At 34.3% G+C, this 19,542-nt stretch overlaps 1 protein-coding gene across 8 annotated transcripts in view; it reads left to right on the top strand.

The window, feature by feature from the left end:
* The window catches only part of Dgkb (diacylglycerol kinase beta), a 690,706-nt gene that overhangs the window by 267,202 nt on the left and 403,962 nt on the right, over positions 1-19,542 (top strand). For all 8 annotated transcript variants that reach the window (XM_045135964.1, XM_045135963.1, XM_045135965.1 and 5 more), the window contains 2 exons: positions 888-962; positions 15,879-15,964. In XM_045135964.1, the coding sequence (XP_044991899.1) occupies positions 888-962; positions 15,879-15,964 (161 nt within the window). The remainder of the gene's footprint in view (positions 1-887; positions 963-15,878; positions 15,965-19,542) is intronic.

Here is a 19,542-nt window from a genome sequence, read left to right as displayed (position 1 = left end):
TCCCTTAAGATACTAGGTGATATAATAAATCAAGATAAAATGTGTGGGTTTTAAATATTTAAGATTGGTACTATGCAAGAAGCCGGTATTGTATAGTTAATTTGTACTTTGAGTAAACAGACAAATATTTTATAGAATACAAAGTAATATTTCATGTGTATTAAAACTAATCAATGACAAAATATGGTGCCTTCATTTTTAATATTTTGTGCTAGAATAAACTAAATGGAATAAATAATTTGTATATTTAGAAATTTCTGAAAATATATTTGATAGAAAAACATTGGGTTCTTTTAGGAATTGTAATTATTTAATATTTGACTCTTTAGCAAGGATAACAGTTTGTGATCTGATTCATGTTTCTGAAAATAACTTTTCATATAATTATATTATATTACAATATGATATACTATACTATAATATTATATTATAGATATATATCAAGTTTATAATCCTACATTATATATGGGATAATTTTATCTCTATCAGTTTAGTTCAATAACTTAGTACTGAGAACTATGAAAAAAAAATACATGCATAACTATATGAACATAAGATGGTTAAATATTTTATACTAAAATATATTTAAAATATTCATTTGAAATTAAAGTAAAATGTTCAAAGAGAAATTAATAAATATTTTAATATGTATTATATTTAGAACATAAGCATCTTTCTTGCCTTCAAGGTTATATTGTGTTTATAATGTATTTATAATGGCTATATGTTTTCATGGATACTAGTAGTTTATTGAACTATACTATATAAAATATTAATGATGAATTTATCAAATATATATATTTGTCAGTATGGAATGAAATTGACTTTCAGTTTTTTTTAATTTTTATTTATTTCCTTATTTCTCAATCACATGTCCACATCTATAGAATTTACAGAAAATTCCAGTACCTACTAAACCCTCGACAGGTTTACAGTCTTTCTGGAAATGGACCAATGCCAGGGTAAGTCTAAGGGTCATATCATTACCATTGACTTATTTAAAAATAACTAAGTAAATAAGCAGACTGATATATCTAGAAATGTTATTCAACTTCAGCAGTAAATCAGTATATAAAAATTAAGTGTGATCTATGTAAAAGAAACAAATGTAGATGATGTTTTTCAGAAGGTCTAACAGTTTATTTAAAGTTTACTTTTTCCTGAAATATTTTAATTAGTAGTAATAATAATAATATCCAGAGTGGAAAAATGTATAAACTATGAGCCATAGTTGAATAATTATGGTTTACCATGTTAAGCATAAAACATAGATTTGGTGCAGAGTGAAAAAGAAAATAATTAAAAAAATAGAAAATATAATGTAATTTTTCATTCACTATTAGCAGAATGTAATCACTATCAGTGTCCACACTTCATTGTCAGTAGGTAAGATATAAAAGTATGTTTTCTTTTTTATTTTAATTAATTAATTTATTTTTTATTAATTAGTTTTGTACTCAGTGAATACAGTCAAGTTGGTACCATTGTTAGGCTCATCCATGTCCTACCCCCTCCCCCTTGCCTCTCCTTGTTGAGGTGTATGTGTCATGCATTGTGGAGTTAGCCCACAGTCATGGGTATGAGAAATGTCTCTGCATATCATGACCCAACATTTTCTATATAAGCAATATACTTTTTGATGTTATAAATATGTTCATAAATAAATTTTCATTAATTTGGCCTTGTTATGCAATCAATATTACCCTTATCCAGTTACAGTTTTTCTTTTCATCAACCCAGGCACAAAACATGAGTTATATAAACTAGTGCGACCTTGCATAAACATTTGTATCCCTTTTGGCAACAGAACAAAACAAAACACTGTACTTTAAAATAAGTTGTACAGACTATTCCTCAGGAAATAAAAACTAAATATTGAAATGCTTTATTCTTTTTGAAACTTAGGGTATAATTTATGCCATTGCAAATTATGATGTTAAAATACGCTAAATTTCATATTCTCCTACAATCTATATTTGTGTATTCTTGGTACGTACTCCATCTCCAGTGTTGCTTTCTGAATGCTGATCACTGGTTGGTGGAACTCTTTCCTGTAGACATCAGGCTTCCCACAGAATTTATTCAGAATGCAGCCTTACTCAGCTCTACACTCTAGAAGCTAAGAGATCTTGACTAGATTTTTGTCTAAGAGAACCACAGGCAGAAAGCTCTTATGTTGACTCAGGAACTCACTTAGGGTGGTGCTTTTCCTTGCCCTTCCTTTAATAGTCTCTGGACTTTACAGAAATAGCTCTTATTTCTATCTGGCTCAGGAATGGTATATTCAATAAGTTATCCATTCCAAGACTTCCACAGGACTATTCACACCATGTCAACTCAGAATTTCCTTCAATCTTCCCGTTAAACAGTGTTTATTACATATACCAGTTATGAGCACTTTGTAACATATCCCATGTGTGTGTCTTCAGCGTATTTCCTATGAGATGATACATAAATCCTACATCACAGCATAGTCTTGAAGTTAATTGGGATGATGTTAGCTCTCAAGTGTTTATTAATTAGCTTACCACATATTAAATTCTCAACAAACGTTACTCAGTAATAGTACTATTTGTGGAAATAATAATTAATAAACATCAGTAGCATGGTTACAGTAGGAATGTGTACCTATATCACAATATCATTAATTTTAACATAATTTCTTCATTTTTCTTTGATTTACCTAAAACATATATTATATATTTATGCTCCCTCTTTCATTTAAGGTAGGCTCCTGCCATCTATACTATTGTAATATATTTAAAAATGTAATATGTATATATTCTATTTATAGTATGTTATACATTTATAATGGTAAAAAGTCTGCAATAAAATGTATATTACTTATTAAATAAATTATGGGCCCCACATCAAACTGCCATTCTCTGTTGATTACCATTCTATTTTGTTGTATTTTTTTCTGAACAATCCATTGCAAAAATCTAAAATATTATCACTTATATAACTTATCATCTCTAATATATGCAAATATGCACACATATCTTATATAACAGGTTTTTATCTTTCTTGGAGTTTAAATTATGTATTTCTTTGGAGCCAGTAGTGTTGACTACTAAATGAGGGCAGCTTTCACTTCACTTATGTAAATTTTGCTAGCTTTCTTAGATCTAAAATCTGAATGAAATTCCTTTTTGTTTGGGGGGGGGGGTTTCAAGGTAAAGTCTCACTCTTGCCCAGGCTGCCCTGGAATTCACTCTGTAGTCTCAGAGTGGCCTTGAACTCACTATGATCTTCCTACCTCTGCCTCCAGAGTACTGGGATTAAAGGCGTGAGCCACCACGCCCCGCCTGGCTGAAGTTACATTTTTGTGAGCTCTTCCACTATAAATGCCATTTACATTGTAAATGTTGTCTTTTATTATGAAATATGTAGAATCAATATTTTTATTAATGTATCTGCAAATTTTTGAAAGTACATTCATACGTTTCCATAGAATAAGTCTCTCTCTTTAAAATTACTATTGAGGATATTTTCAGTTTTAATTATATTTAGTTCTCTTAAATTGTTATACAAACTGGGCTTGATGGCACACACCTTTAATCCCAGCACTCAAGAGGCAGATGTGGGAGGATTTCCATGAGTTTGAGGCCACCTGAGATAACATAGTGAATTCCAGGTCACCCTAGGCTAGAATGATACCCTATCTCAAAAAAAAAAAAAAAAAAATGCTGTATATAATTGTCTTTTTCTGGATTTTCAAGGTAGGGTCTCACTCTAGCTCAGGCTGACCTGGAATTCACTAGTAGTCTCAGGGTGGCTTCGAACTCATAGAGAGCCTCCTACCTCTACTCCCTGGTGCTGGGATTAAAGTCATGGGTACACGCCTGGCTTCATAATTTTTATTAAAATTTAATTCTGGCAATAACATACAATGCTGATTTCCTAAATTGTCCTTTAAAAACACTCTCCTTAGTAATTTCTTTTTTTGCTCAATTTGATAGGTGAAAATGTATTCTTGGCATTTCTATATGCATGTATGATGAGTGATAAAGTTAAAGATACTACTAATTCTGTTTACTCTTGTATAAACAATGTACAATAGAAATATACTCTACCTAATAATATGAATACTAGTGGAAATTATGAAGTGGTTAAATTTGATTAATAGGAAAAAATTTAAGAATAATGCTTCAGAAAAGATAAAGTTAGAGCAATTTAGGGAAACAAACTGGCCAAAATACAGCAACTTGATCAATAGGAGCTACTCCTAATAGGAATGATTCTAATTCTCCATGTTCTGTGTGGTCAAGAGTGAAATTTCAGGAAGAAACATGTATTTGTAATGCCACAGTCTTGGCTACTGTGGGATTGGACATCTTAATTTATACTTCTACTGAAAGCTGTATGAATGGATTGTTTCCTCAAAGGCAGACAAATTCCTCACAGAAATAAGCAATCAAAGTCCACCACAGTCCCAAGTTAATGGGAGAGTGTATTACTAAGTATATGTCTATAAAAACTGATGTTTCCTAAAATGAAGACAGGTCAAAAATAGCATAGAGCTACAATTTCTAGACTTAAGTTCTCTGCAAAACTGTTTTTAGTGACTGTTCCCATCTCTTTCATTTAACTGTCAATATATAAATATATATGTGTAAATAAGTGGTATTTTAATAGAACAAAAAATGAAACATATCTATAGCCTGGAATCCTGATCTCACAGCTGGTTTTAAGTCACAACTTCCAAGAATTTCTTCTCCTCGTACTTCAACCACTTGAAATTTTCACCTAGAGGAGTGACAAGCAGCGTTTTCTGGATAGCTCTGAAACTTGAGTTGTACTTTGTGCAGGGCAGCGCGCTTCCCTCCTGTACCTTTTCTGTTTGTCCGTCTGGAACACAGCAGTAGCCGTGCTGTCTGTCCAGTATTCCGAGGTTTTCTCTCAGGAGCTTGATTTTTATGTTAAGAATAGCCACGTGAATTTATCTCCTATTAAACTGTGGACACAAGAATATTTTCCACATACAAATGCATATTTGCATTTGCAGAGTGACCAGCAGTTTTCTGGCTATTGATTATGTTTAGGCTGGATTATAGAGAGAATGCTGGGATAGAGAGTCTTCTTACAAATGAGTGATTTTCAAAGCATTTATTGTCTTATGCCACCATGATTTTGAGTTGCTTACAATTCTCTGTAATTTAGGCTTTAGTAACTAACTCAGTGGTAGAGGAAAATATGTGCTATTATTTCCAATCAAATTAGAAAGTATTATGTTCATGTCTGTGTGAATTTATAATACCGTTTTATATAACAATTTCCACCACATTTCATGAAAATATCTCTTCAATCAGTGCTTGTGACCATTTACCTATGTCTCATTTTGTAGTGTCATATCACAGAAAACAAAATCCCAAGGAAAGGGAAACTGTCCATCAAAATTCAATCAAACACAACCAAAAGTGTCCAAAACAGCAAAATTCTTTTATTTTACTAATATAAAAAATGAAGTCCTCAACCCATATCTTTCTTCAATTAGCTATAAAATATAGAGGGCACAGTGCTCCTAGCCCTTCCTTCCTCAGTTGACTATCCAAGCATAACTCTGTCTTGGCCTTGAAAACCAGAGTGATCTTTGTTGATTCGCCATTTTACTGTAATTAAATATATATATATATAGATAAAGGTAACAGAGCATATAATATACTGACAAAATTAAAGCCTAAATGCTGGCTTTACACAAGCATTTTCCCATCTGATATATCACATTCTAGCCACTATGTGCTATTGAAAGTCTACATACATGTCTTTAAAGATGTGGTTCAAAAATCTGTACATTTGTTATTTAGACAGAAAAATAGCTATTCAAATATCAGTTAGAGGTCATTATTTTTCCAGATTTCCAAAACATTATGATACACAGAGAAAGAATCAGAGAGAGAGAGAGAGAGAGAGAGAGGGAGGGAGGGAGAAAACATGAAAAGAAAAAAAAATCCTACTTAAATTTTAGGTTTATTTGCATGACTATTATTCAACCATTGTATTTACTCTGATAACATTATAATGAGGGAAATGCATCTAAATTATGACAAATTATGTATTACAATTGTATTTTTATTATTTCTACATGAAAAGCAGTAAGCAAAAATGGAAACCATGAAATTATGTGAAATAATAGACTCAGTCACCTCCAAACTTGATTCCTTAAAACAATTTATTATTATTATTTATCGCACAAAATAATATATTTCCTCCTGAATTGTCCATTTGAATCAACTAGCCTTCTATATACTTTAACCTGTTCATCAAAAATTTTTTTTGCTTAAATCACATTAACAATATATAACATTTTCTTGTCTTTTAAGAATGATCAGGTAGTAGACTAGCTTCAGAATACAATGATGAAAAATAACAGAACATATCATAATCCACATTTGAACAGACTAATAAAGCAACAGTTTCTAAAACTGAAATAGCTTAATGAAAATAGTGATAAAAATAGATTCAACAAATAGCATGTGCTTTACAGATGACAGGAAAAAAAAAAAAAACCTCATAGCATTTTCAATCCACATTGAAGATAGAAATGGACAAAACTTCCTGTCTTCATAGTTTTATATTTTATCTGAGAAGGTGTAAAAAAGTGTGATGGCATTGGGGATTGTTTTTCTTTTTCTAACTATTTTGGACAGGAAGAACTCATTGAGGATTGTCATGCATGAATGAACCCTATGGTGATCTTGGAGAGAATTTAAGACAGAGAGAGAAGCAGGAGTGAAAGCAGATTAGAGAAAGAACATGTTAATGTTTGGGAAATAGCAAGAAGTCCATAGGCTTGGAGGAGAGTTAAGGACAGTTTTAGGGGAACAGGTCACATAACACATTTCAATTCCTGAGGACAAAATACATACACTTACCCATTCTTTGTGTGTATGTGTGGTTCTTAACCCTGGAGCAATTTAACATTTGCCTTTTTACTTACATAGAACCCTTTATTCAGTTTGTCCTTGCAATTGCCCATCAATTGTTGAGTTATGAATTATTCACAATTAACAGGAAATTTTACCCAAACTTTATGACTCAACTAAGTTGTGGCCACTTACAATAAGATATTTCTAATCTGCGTCTAATCAACATTAACAGTTCTCAAAAACATCCTATGGTTGATTATTTTTTGGTTGTCCTTCAGTTCAATAAGATTATTAAAGATAAGAATTCTGTTTTGTGGAACCTAGGTGAACTCCTACATAATATGAAATAAGTGAATGGATACAGTCATTTTGTCATTTACAATTGCTTTTCTAAGGAGAATATATGGAAATATATGTATGCAATATATGGTTGTTTTGGTATTGATCCTAGACACAATAATTTTTTTTCTTATTCTGAGAAAGCCTAGATTTATATTATGTGAAATATTTCCTTAAATAATAGGGTAGGGGCTGGAGAGATGGCTTAGTGGTTAAGGCATTTGCCTGCAAAACCAAATGATCCCAGTTTGACTCTCCAGGACCCATTTTAGCCAGATGCACAAGGGGGCATATGCATCTGGTGTTCCTTTGCAGTGGCTGGAGGCCCTGGCATGCCCATGCTCTCTCTCGCTTTTTGTCTCTCTCTCTCTCTTATCTATCTATCTTTCTCTCTGCCTCTTTCTCTCTCATAAATAAATAAATATCACAGGGTACCTTAATGCTGGAATCATCTGATTCCTACAGTATAAAAATTCACCTAAATTATTAATCTTCAAGAAACAGTATGATGAATTTGGGTAGATTTTCCAGGCAGATGAGTAGACTAAACATATTTGTTGATGCATTGTTAGTAATTTTATATTGTGAAAATTAGGCCACAGTTATATCTGTTTAGCTTTGAACTGAAAATAGTGAAATTAATTCATCCTGTTAACTTACTTGAAAGATCAGGAAAATATTTGATTTCTGTTCAATTGAACTCTTTTTTTGAAATATTTATTTATTTGCTTGTAGGCAGAAAGACACACACACACACACACACACACACACAGAGAGAGAGAGACAGAGAGAGAGAGAGAGAGAGAGAGAGAGAGAGAGAGAGAGAGAGAGAGAGAGAGAGAGAATGGGTGTGCCAGGTCCTCTGGCCTCTACATATGAACTCCAGATGCATGCAACACTTTGTGCATCTGTCTTTACATGGGCACTTGAGAAAAGAATCAGGATCATCAGGTGTTGCAGACAAGTGCCTTAACTGCTGTGCTGGATCTCCTGACCAGAACTCCTTATAGTATTGTTTCACTGCAGCCCTTCTCACTGCAAAATTGTCACTTAGTTCTACTTATATGTCAGTACATATTTGTAGCAATAAATGCAGCATGCAAATACTCAGTTCTAGTCACTTTCTACCCCTTAAAGGTAAGACAGTTCTTACATTTGTGAATGAGAGAAAATGGCTGAAAACAAAATTTCTTTTATAGTTTTCAGTAACAAAATTGAAAATTACGTTTTGGTCAACAGGTCAAATGACTCTTGTTGCTCAAGTTTTGGGGCCAAGTGTTTTGGGACCTCTTCTAGTCTCAGCACTTCCCATTTGAGAAACAGGGGAAATGGATCATGAGTAGTCAGCTTGGTCTATGAAATGACCTCCAGGCCAACTTGGTTGGCATGCTGAGATACCTCATTTTATAAAAGAGAATGCTTGCTTGTCTAGTGGGAAGAGCATAGTAGATTGGCTTTGTCAGCAAACTGTGAGCTTTTGAAAGGAGAAATAAAGAGTAGAGAGGAATTTCTTTTATAATTTACATTCTTTATAATGTGTATTATATATATATATATATATATATATATATGTATATGTATGTATGTATGTATGTATGTATATTTACAAATTATATTTGCAAATTTGTAAATAAAGGATATACCCTTATCATTCTGACCAAGGAAAATCTGGTGCCTATTAATCTGATTTGTTGCTGTGAATCTCATTATACAAACCAACTGGTTACCAGTTCATGCATGGCACTTAGCACAATGACACCATGTTACTTTGTGGAAGCATAACACAAGAGCTCAGCGTAAAATAATCACCTTCTAGAATTGTTATTACTATCAATTAATTGGTTCTTTAGCACCAATTTATATATATTTAAAATATTCTTTTTATTTTTTTTAATGCATGCCTGTATGTTTGGCTACACATGAAGGCTATGGGACAGTATCGGATGTCATGGTGGGTCCTCAGAAGTCATTGAATTAAGGTCTTTATGTCCATGAAGCAAGCATTCTACTGAATCAGCTATCTCCTCAGGCCTAAAATATGTTCTGAAAATGACTATTTCCCAGGTAGTATATAGCAAGACATTGTATCACAAAAATCAAACAAGAATTATTTTTAAACTATAAATATAGCTTTAAAAATAAGAGTAAATCATAAAATTTATCCAGAACTTAGTGAGATAATTGTGAAGGCATGTAATCTTGTAACTTTACGAATAACATGTAACTGTGTACACAGAAAGATGAATATGAATCATGCAGAACAATAACAGATAAATATGCCTACTTTGCCTTGAAATGCTAAAATCAGAATTCAAATCTTTCCTGATGCAAGCTTCTGGAATAAACATTATTTTTCCAAATGTGGAAGAAAATCAGAAATGCCAATGACATTTAATAAAATCATATTTGATATTTAAGTCTTATGTTTCTTCAATACAAGAGGATATAATTTCATATATAGTCACTATTTATTGGTATGCTCAACAAATTTATGATTCACATACTGATTTCATTATAGTATCAAGGAATATTATTTTGCAATACAATGTATAATATATACAGTATAGTTTATTTATTTTTATATGCTCAGTCAGATTCTGACCAATATTTTCATCTCATATATAAATATCCATTTCTAATGTGCATTTAGCAATTAAATTCAAGATTGAAATCAAGAAAATTTCCATATCCTCATTTAAAAATATGATTCTGATGCTTTCTAAAATTATTGTTCGCATAATTTATTTTTTATTTCTTAAAATATTTTCCACCATGGTGCTCAAAAGCTTTTGTTAGGCACAAATTAAATCTTGTTGATTTTCTGCACCTTTTTTCATCTAATAACTTATGTAAAATAAAAATAAAATTTTTAAAGAGAACATGCATCTTATCAGCTACTTCTTATTATAGTGACAGTAAAACTTAATATGATCTCTATCCACTGAGTGAAGTGTTAAGTGCACAAGGGAATGTTTCACGATATAGGATGGTTGTTGTACAACGGAATTCTAGAATGCACTCTTCTTGAATAATTGGCACTTCATACATTGCTGTAGTTGAGAACACGGTCAATTAGCCACAGAACTGCTATACTCAAATGTTAGCATAATGTTTCTTTTAAGTATAACTATGGCACGTAAACCCTGTAGGGAAACCAATACTGCTGCTGTGGCCTGCCTTAAAATTCAATTAAACTCCTTAGTAAATTATTTGAAGTTTTAATTTCAAAAGTTATGTAATAAATAACTTGACCAAATTCAGGAGCAAATCATGATTGTTTCTTCTCAAGTTCTTAAACTCATCTTTCAATCTTTCAAGTGAATATTTTAGAACAGGTAGGCATGAAGTATAGAAGACAGCACCAAATTTTACACAGAGCCATCCTTCCAGATCCTTCCTTATTTTCTCATTCTCCCCATGCAAATGATAAACCTGTGAAGTGGGAGGCCCTGGCAGCTGATCCAGGTTGCCTTCTTGTGTGACAAGTCAATGTTAGGTGTGACTCTGCCCTGGGATTTTGCCAACGCCTTGTATTGGTGCAGCTGTAGCTGCCACTTCGGTTACCAGAGCTATAAAAACATTTCCCAGCTATCCAACACCTACTGTTTCCAGTGGTAGGCACAAATCTTATTGCTGTCCAGTAGAGCTGTGATGTTTTGAAAATTATTTTTCAACTCTTTTGGCAAGAATGCTGGGAGCGCGAGAGACTTGAAAAGTGAATGACCTACAACATGCACTACACTTTTAATGAAGCAGAGAGGATAATTAAGTTGATACTTAAATAAGTTTACCTCTGTAGTAAAACACATTAAACAGTTTGTTGAGGGGCATGTAAACAGCCTAGCAAAGCTGGTAATGCTAAGTCCACAATAAAGATAAGTGCAGTGAGCTACAGAAGGAGGATATGATTTTCCCAGGCTACTATCCAATGAGTGAATGGAATGAGGCATGAATGAACCACTAGGGAACATTGCATGGGTTGAGTGGATTAAGAAATGGAGTTAAAGGTCAAATTTTCAGTCCATTTAGCAATTAATTGCCAGAGAGTAAGCTGGTCTGACAGTCACATGGGGTTTATGTTTGGGGGTAGGATGCTGCTGAAGAACCAATGCTGACAGTTTTTAAAGAAAAACAAGAAAGAATAAGAGATGAACCCCACCATGGAGTAGAAGAACAATGGTGAGTGAAATGGATGGATAGGCTTCGCCAGAACAGTCAGCTCAGTGGTAAATGTTTGTGCTACTGGCATGGTTTGAAACACTTTCTCAGGCTTCAGTGCCAAAAATGAATGTTGGGAATTGAGAGTTCACAAATTGCAACAGAAATATAACTGGCAAAAGCTGAGTTAAGACAAGTTAGCAAACAGATTTTTTTCAATATTTATTAAAGTAACTTAACCATTTATTTAAAAAAATTTCTATTTAAAAATATATAACTAGTAATTGAAATATTTATTCAAATGCTACAGGTTTTAGGAAACTTTCAAAATTTTATAAATTTCTTGAAAGTAAAAGGAATACGATTGATTCAATCTTATTTTATGACGCAATATAACTGAAAAATTAGAAGTGGTATGTAGAAGAAAAGTTAGAATTTTATGGCGCCATTGCCATTTGGGTCTGGATTTGTGTCCCCTACCCCTCCCTTAGCCCCCTCCCTCCCCACCCTATTGTTTAGTCCTTGAGATGCTTGCTGGGTATGTCAGCCTCTTAGGTAGATTCAGGTTAGGTGCTGTACATGAGTGAGACTATGTGGTGATTATCTTTCTATGATTGGGTAAGTTCACTGAGAATGATCTGTTCCAGGTTCAACCACTTTTCTACAAATTTCAAAGTCAGGATTCTTGTGTCCTTGAATGTAGTCACAGAACTTGAAACAAAATGTTAGCAAAACAAACCCAGTATTCTGCAAAACTATTAGCAGTCCATTTATTTAATTGAGGATCATGAAAGAATTGCAAGAATAGTTTTGTACTGAAGAAACACATAAATGTATATTTCTATACTAGTCTATCAAATTAGAGAAAACATAAGCACCTCAAAATGCTGAAAACAATATTCACTCATAATGAAAATGCCATTATATAAAATTTAACCTTATTACCTTAAAACATATCAATGAAAAAGGAAAAGATGGGCCTCTATGTCAATATATTTGGGCAACAAGTATAAATATTCCATTTAAGATAAAGGAAAAAGATATTGATTTCTATTAATACTCATATTCAACTGAATATTGGTGTCAGTCATGAACATGAGACAGAAGAACATAGCTATTATGAAAATTGGAATCACTAATAATATTTCATTAGCATATGAGCCAATTGTATACTTATAAATCTAAAAATAAAAACAAGTCTACCAGCAAAATATAGGTAATGTAAAAAAAGCAACATGACTGTTTACAAAATGAGTATTAATAAATAAATTTATGTACACTAGTAACAATAATTTTAATACTAGAATATTAGTAGACAATTTTATGGTGTTTAAAATATCAACAAAGCTGTGAAAATAACCAAAAAATATATGTGTTTTATGAAAACAGACAATTTCAAACTTGTTTAAAGAATACTAAATAATTACAAAGGAAATGCAATCATTACTATATTCATAAATAAGTAAGCATTACATACAGATATTATTTATTCTAAATTTAATGTAGTTTAATTTGACTCCAGTCAAAATCATTAAATTACTTCCTGATTTTATTTTTGTGGAATATGACAAGTTAACTTTAAAAGTTATATGAAATGCAAGGAAGAAATAATAAACATGTTTCATCAATTCCTATGATAGAAAGCTACAGAGATTGAAAGAGTATGAAACTGTTGCATAAGCAGACAAATTCATGTATAAAACAGAGTAGTGAATATTATAGGAAATGTTCATACAATGTTTCTACTTAATTAAAAAAAAAAGAATAACCAAGGTTGTAATGGCACAATCACAGAGGCATTCAAAGTCAGAACCTATAAGTTATAAACATCTTCCATTTAATTTTCACTGCCTAATAACCCTTATTTATTTATTTCAATATTATTATCATATTTAAGAAGAAAAATTGGAATTAGGACAGAGGTACATGGGCAGAGTTGAATTATATAATAAGTGAAAATGAATAAAAGTACATCTAAAATGATGCAATATAAGAAAAAGAAGTTAGAAATGATAGACTGATGGTAGGAAGGCGGGAAATAGGGAGAAATCCAAATAGAAGGAAAGACGGAAGGGAAGGAGGGAGGGAGGGAGGGAGGGAGGGAGGGAGGGAGGGAGGGAGGGAGGGAGGGAGGGAGGAAGGGGCCGAGGGAAGATATAAAAAGATGCTTACCTCACCACTCACAAAATTAAAAAGTTCTATGCCAAAAAGTACAACTGAAATTTTAGGAGACTACATGCAAATATATTTCTGGCCTCTAAGTAGGGGAGACATTGCTTAAATACTGCTCAGAAAGACTAGTGGTAGATATTACTAGACTTTAACACCATCTGTAATGATAGAAAGTATGGATAAGAATTGGTTTTTATAAGAACACGATTTTAACCAGTCCACACACCTTTGGATATGGGTTTTGACAGAGATTTTCACCTAACTCGTCTTTAAAACATCACAGACCTGAAAAGGAAGTTATACCTGGAAAGAGCTTCTGCTACCGTGCTGATGAACCTTAGCGCCAATGCGGAATGAGAAAAGCAGAGAGAATGTCACAGCGTGCAGGGTGTGCGCCAGTGTGGGCCAGTCCTGGTGCCAGCGCTCACCTCTGCGGAGGAGGGGGAACTGGGTTACGGGGAAGGTGCAAACGAATATGTAAGGTATTCTTGTAGCAGGCAATCGGTTCACAGGCATTTATTATTATGTCTTACATTGTTTAAGGAAACCGTGTCATTAGGCAAATGGAAAATAATTTCAACATATCTAACAAGGGGCAAATATGAAGATTATACAGGCATGGGAGCTTAATGTTAAATATCAACGGATATTATAATCAGATGGTGTGTTTACTTAATTTTTATACATTTTACAATTTGTATGTGAGGTGTTTGTATAGATTTTACACAGTATATTTCAAAGGAAATAAATTGAAATGTATGCAAGCACTTGCAATACATAAAGGCTTTCTTTATACAGTACTATTAAAAAGACAACTCAATTAAAAGAGAATTGAGGTTTTTAATGATACTATTTCCTGAAAAGATTACATATCACCAAGGAATCCTACAGGGATGAATTGACTAGTGAACATAGTAGTTATATTTTACAAAAATAACAAAGTAGTGTTTTTATACCCATCGAAGAAATATTACACAGTTCAAGAGTAGTATTTTGAGATTTCCAGGACATGGACACTTACATATTCCACACAGAGAGTCATTTAGAGGCACGCAATAGCAGAATATTTTTCTCCCAAGTATCCTTCATACAAATGCATATATTCACACAAACGTACCTCATATACATACTAGAGTCGTATTATTATATCACAATTAAATGCATTTTGTTTGTTTGTTTTATCACAGGGTATAGAACTAAGACTTCGCATTTTTTTAAAAAAATATAACACTGGGCTACATCCACAGCTAGTAGTGAAATAGTAGCCATCGTCTTTAAGATCATTATTACTGAATTTTGGAATACACTCACTTGTAAATTATCATGTGGCACTTTGGTTGTGGTGGGGCACAAACACCATGTATATGTTTAATGCGAATACAGAAAAACACAGTTTGAGCTAAATGAACAAAGCCTCCCTTGTGTATGCATTTTACAGTCTATCCATGGTAAAAATATGTGTATAATAAAGTTTTAAATATGTCCCTTCATCTGTATGAATGTATAATGTATGAAAAAAATGACTTTGTTGATTGCATTCCTTTTTATTCCCACTGGGAATCTGTGTGGAAAAAAAGGACGTGAGAAGACACACGTTTTTCTCCCATCTTGATTTCTTGCATTAATATGGGCATGTGTGAGTGTGGAACTAGATACACTACCTGCCTTGTGACTTTTCCCAAGGTAGACTGTTAGTCAGCACTCTATACTGCAGCAGGAGAAACAGTGGGGTGTTTAGCACAATGGAGCAGGTAATTAAGATGAAGGGTTCTTGGGTGGTTAACACTGTTGACCAGGTCAAAGACAAGGTGAAATCTGACACCTGTTGGTAGATTGTTAGTTGTGGATTATTAGAGGAAATGCCAAAAACAGTTGCCTAGAATCCCAGCTGCACCCTGATCAGTTTCCCAGTAAAGGAGAAAGCAGAAATGTAGGGAATATATCATGTTTACCAATATTGTAGTTATTTTTAAATAATTATTCAACAACAAGAAAAACTTTGATAACATTTGCTAAATTCTGTTCTGGATTATGCACATTAGGTAAGGATTAGGAGTATGTCATAGTGAAAATTACAACCTACTATTCTACATTTAAGACTGTATAAAAATATATGCAGTACAGATTCAAGCAGTTATTGCAAAGTATTATTAAATTATATAAACTGGAATGAGTGATCTAAAAATACTTGAATGATGAGTAAGATATCAGTAAAATATTTTACATTTTTATAAATAAGATATGTTTTTTCTATTGATTAAATGCTAAGAATTTAAAAATAAACTGAAAAATGCTCATTTAAAAATATCAATCACATGCCATGCAATGTATCTTTTTCAGATTAAACTTTTTCCGCGATGTTCCTGACTTCAGAGTGTTAGCATGTGGTGGAGATGGAACTGTGGGCTGGATTTTAGATTGCATAGGTAATAGACAATATTCAATGTTGTTTGTGTGGGAGTGGTAACAATGCTTGCTTTAAGATCATCTGTCTTCTGCTTATCATGAATCTATAATCTATCATCGATCTATTTTCTGTCTATCATCTCTCCCCACACTAGTAGCCATTTTTTTGGGTGCAGTGATATAAATTGGTCATCTGACAAATTGCTCAGTACTTTAATTACTGTTCTTTAGTTCAAAGTTATAACTGATATAATTTGCAAAGATCTAGAAATTCTTGTCTCCCCCCCCCAATTCTTCAAAGTATTTCCTAAACCTTCAGAGTTATTTTGAAAGCAGACTATAGGAAGACTGTTTTTTCCTTTGTCCTAGACATGGAGGTTATAGGAAGAAAAATATCTTGCTAAGTATTAAGTATTTTCCTTATTTGAACATGAAGCTTCAACACCTTATCCTCTGTGCACAATCCAAGCAGGGATTATGATTATTTAACTTTATTTTGTGCTGTCAGATAACTCTAACCCATCTTGTGTACTTCCTATTGATCAAGGACCTAAATGATATCAGTAATACCACCAGAGAGGCAGGAATCAGAGACATGGATAACCTAATTATTTAAGTTGTGAAAAGTGACAGATGTGGGGTTATAATTCATATCTTGATGCTATTCAAAGAAGTTGAGTTTGAAAAACACTCAAAACTTATCTATGACTAAAAGGAAAACCAGAATGGGTAACACACACATAGAAACACACAAACAATTGGTGAATTCTGAAAATTTACCTGTTTTCTTCAGAGCTGACCATTGTCAGACTTAGTAATTAGATTAATTGATAATGAATTACCACTCATGAAGAGATAAAGCCCAGACAATACTTACCTCTTAAAATTTTATTTCAGTCTCTGAATTGACTAGTTTATGAGAAATGTTATCCTTAACATAAGAATTAATTCAAAAGAAATTGTGTTCTCTCTATAAATTGACATAAACTTCTGTTTTTTTGTATTGAAAAAAAATGCAGATCAGAATGTTCTGTCTTTTCATACATTGAAAAGTATTTACATTAAAAACATAATTGAGGGCTGGAGAGAGGGCTTAGCAGTTAAGACATTTGCCTACAAAGCCAAAGGACCCTGGTTCGATTCCCCAGGACCCATGTAAGCCAGATGCACAAGGGGGTGCATGCATTTGGAGTTCGTTTGCAGTGGCTGGAAGCCCTGACATACCCATTTTCTCTCTCTCTCTCTCTCTCTCTCTCTCTCTCACTCTCACTCTTTCTTGACCCTCTCTCTCTCTCTCTCTCTCTAACTCCATCTCTGAAGTAAATTAATATTTGTTTAAAAAGAATATACTTTGATCACTGAAATAGTTTTTTAAAACACCCACCACAGCTCCAAGGATTTTTCAAAAGAGGGGCCAGAAAGTTTGTAAAAGTGACAGGTTGGGAAAGGATAACCGGAGGGATTTTCCCCATCCTCAATGACTGACTGCTGTTCTCACCACTCCTAACCCACAACCCCCACGGTGAACACCAGCAATCCCACTGAATTATGAACGTAGTTTGTGTGGACCCATCACGTGTTAGTACCATCATTTCCCTCCTCCTGGTCCCTATTCTTCCCTTGTATTGCCCATGGTAGTGGGGGTTATGTGTTCTGAAAGCAGCAGTCATTGTGTATGGTGCTGGTGGAGGAGAGCAATGCCTCTGGATATTATGCCCTCCCAGCCTGTGGCTCTGACCTGAAATTCACTATATAGTCTCAGGGTGCCCTAGAACTCATGGTGATCTTCCTACATCTGCCTCCTGAGTGCTGGGATGATTAAAGGTGTATTCCATCATGTTTGACCTTTTTTTTTTTTTTTTTTGAGGCAAGCCCAACAAATTGTCCTCGTTATCTTTTTAGTGAGGGGGACAGAGGATGAGGTTGGGGGTGGGGAGAAAGAGAGATAGAAAATTTGCATGCCAGGGCTTCTAGCCACTGCAATCAACCTTTTGATGTGAGTACCTTTTTGTGCACATATGCACCACTGCATTGTTGCTTCACTGTGTGTCTGGCTTTCATGGGACCTGCATAGTTGAACATGAATCCTTAGGCTTTGCAGTCAAGTACCTAAACCGCTAAGCCACTACTCTAGCTGCAGGTGTGTTTTAAGTCTACTTCGCTATTGAGCTATCAGGAGCTTCAGGATTTCCGCTTCGGTATGTGTTGGGTATCCTCACTGTCTGTCTCCATCACCCTGGCGCTGGTTATCAGGTTATCTATGGATCCAGCACCCTTACTCATCTTGCCAATTCCTCTGGTTTCACCTTCGTCCAACTGAGGTGCAAGGGATTGCTTCAGTTTTCACTACTTTCTAAAAAGGGTTCTAAAATATTTAAAAGACTTATCTCAAGGTTGGTTTTTTCTCTTTCATCCTTTGAAAATTAGGCATGGTCATATATTGTATGTGAACAACACATGTTCTACCATCCTTTCCCTCCTCCCTGCCCCTTTTCTGAAGAGGCCTACCTTGTTGGGGATGCAGATCAACCTCATGGTGATTGTGCGTCATGCATTATGGCGGGGGGCGGGTGGAGAGGCAAGGTCTCTGTACAAAATGTTCCAATTTGTGGCTCTAATAATCTTTCACAAAATTCCCTGAGCTTTGCTGGGAGCAGTTTAAATCTACTTCAGTGATGCGCTCTTAGGAGTCTCTGGATCTCTGGTTTGGTAGGTGTTGAGTGTTCTCAGTGTCTTTCTCCATTACCCTTGTGCTGGTTCATCTCCCATCTGAAACAGAGAAGCAGATTATCCAAAGGAGAATGAAGTCTGCATGGGGTCATGGGAAAACCTTTACTTATGTAGAGGGAACTAAAATGGTTTAGACCCTCTTAAACCCTAAGGTTAGTGGGAGCTTGACAATGGAAAGCACAATCATTATCTGGATATGATTCTTACTTGTTTCCCAGTTCCACTGTGTGGATCAGTTAGCCAAAAGCAGTTGGTTATCCACCATGGCTGTGTGCTACTATTGCACTTACGTGTGCATCACATCAGGTTGTTTGCTTCTGAGTCACTTAGACTTTGAGTTGTTTGGGCAGATGAGGCCACTTTCCCCTAGTATCTCATCTAGTGCCTTCCAGCACTAGATGGGCTAATTTTGTGGGGACTGGCTCTCTTCTGGATTCCAGCCAGGTCTTTCCATGGCCCATGCAGACAGCTTTTGGTGTCTTCAGCAGTAGGGTCTTACCATTTATCTCTGGTGAGTAATCAAGTGCTCTGACAAAAATCTACCTTGTTTGTTTTGGGTGATCTATTAGTTTTCTGTGATCAATAGATCATTGTGGGTGTAGACCACATCCTGGTACTGGGAGTTACAAGCCAGTGCCAAGGGAAAAGTAAAAAAGAAAAGGACAGAGAAGAAAGAGAAACAGGAGAATTTTGTGGTTAGGTTGCATCTCACTCTCCCTAGGGCCCTTAGATTCAGGTGCTCCCTCTAAGGCCCTCGTGAGGGTTCCACCTTTCAGCCTGGCTTCTAGGATATAGAATTTTATGGTACCACTTCAATTTTGGTTCAGTTTATCGTCCCCACAACCCTTCCCCTTTGCCCAAACCCAAC

The sequence above is a fragment of the Jaculus jaculus genome, chromosome 16 (genome assembly GCF_020740685.1).
Source record: "Jaculus jaculus isolate mJacJac1 chromosome 16, mJacJac1.mat.Y.cur, whole genome shotgun sequence".
Taxonomy (NCBI): Eukaryota; Metazoa; Chordata; class Mammalia; order Rodentia; family Dipodidae; genus Jaculus; species Jaculus jaculus.
Note: the sequence above shows the minus strand (reverse complement) of the source record. Positions and strands in the feature narration are given on the sequence as shown.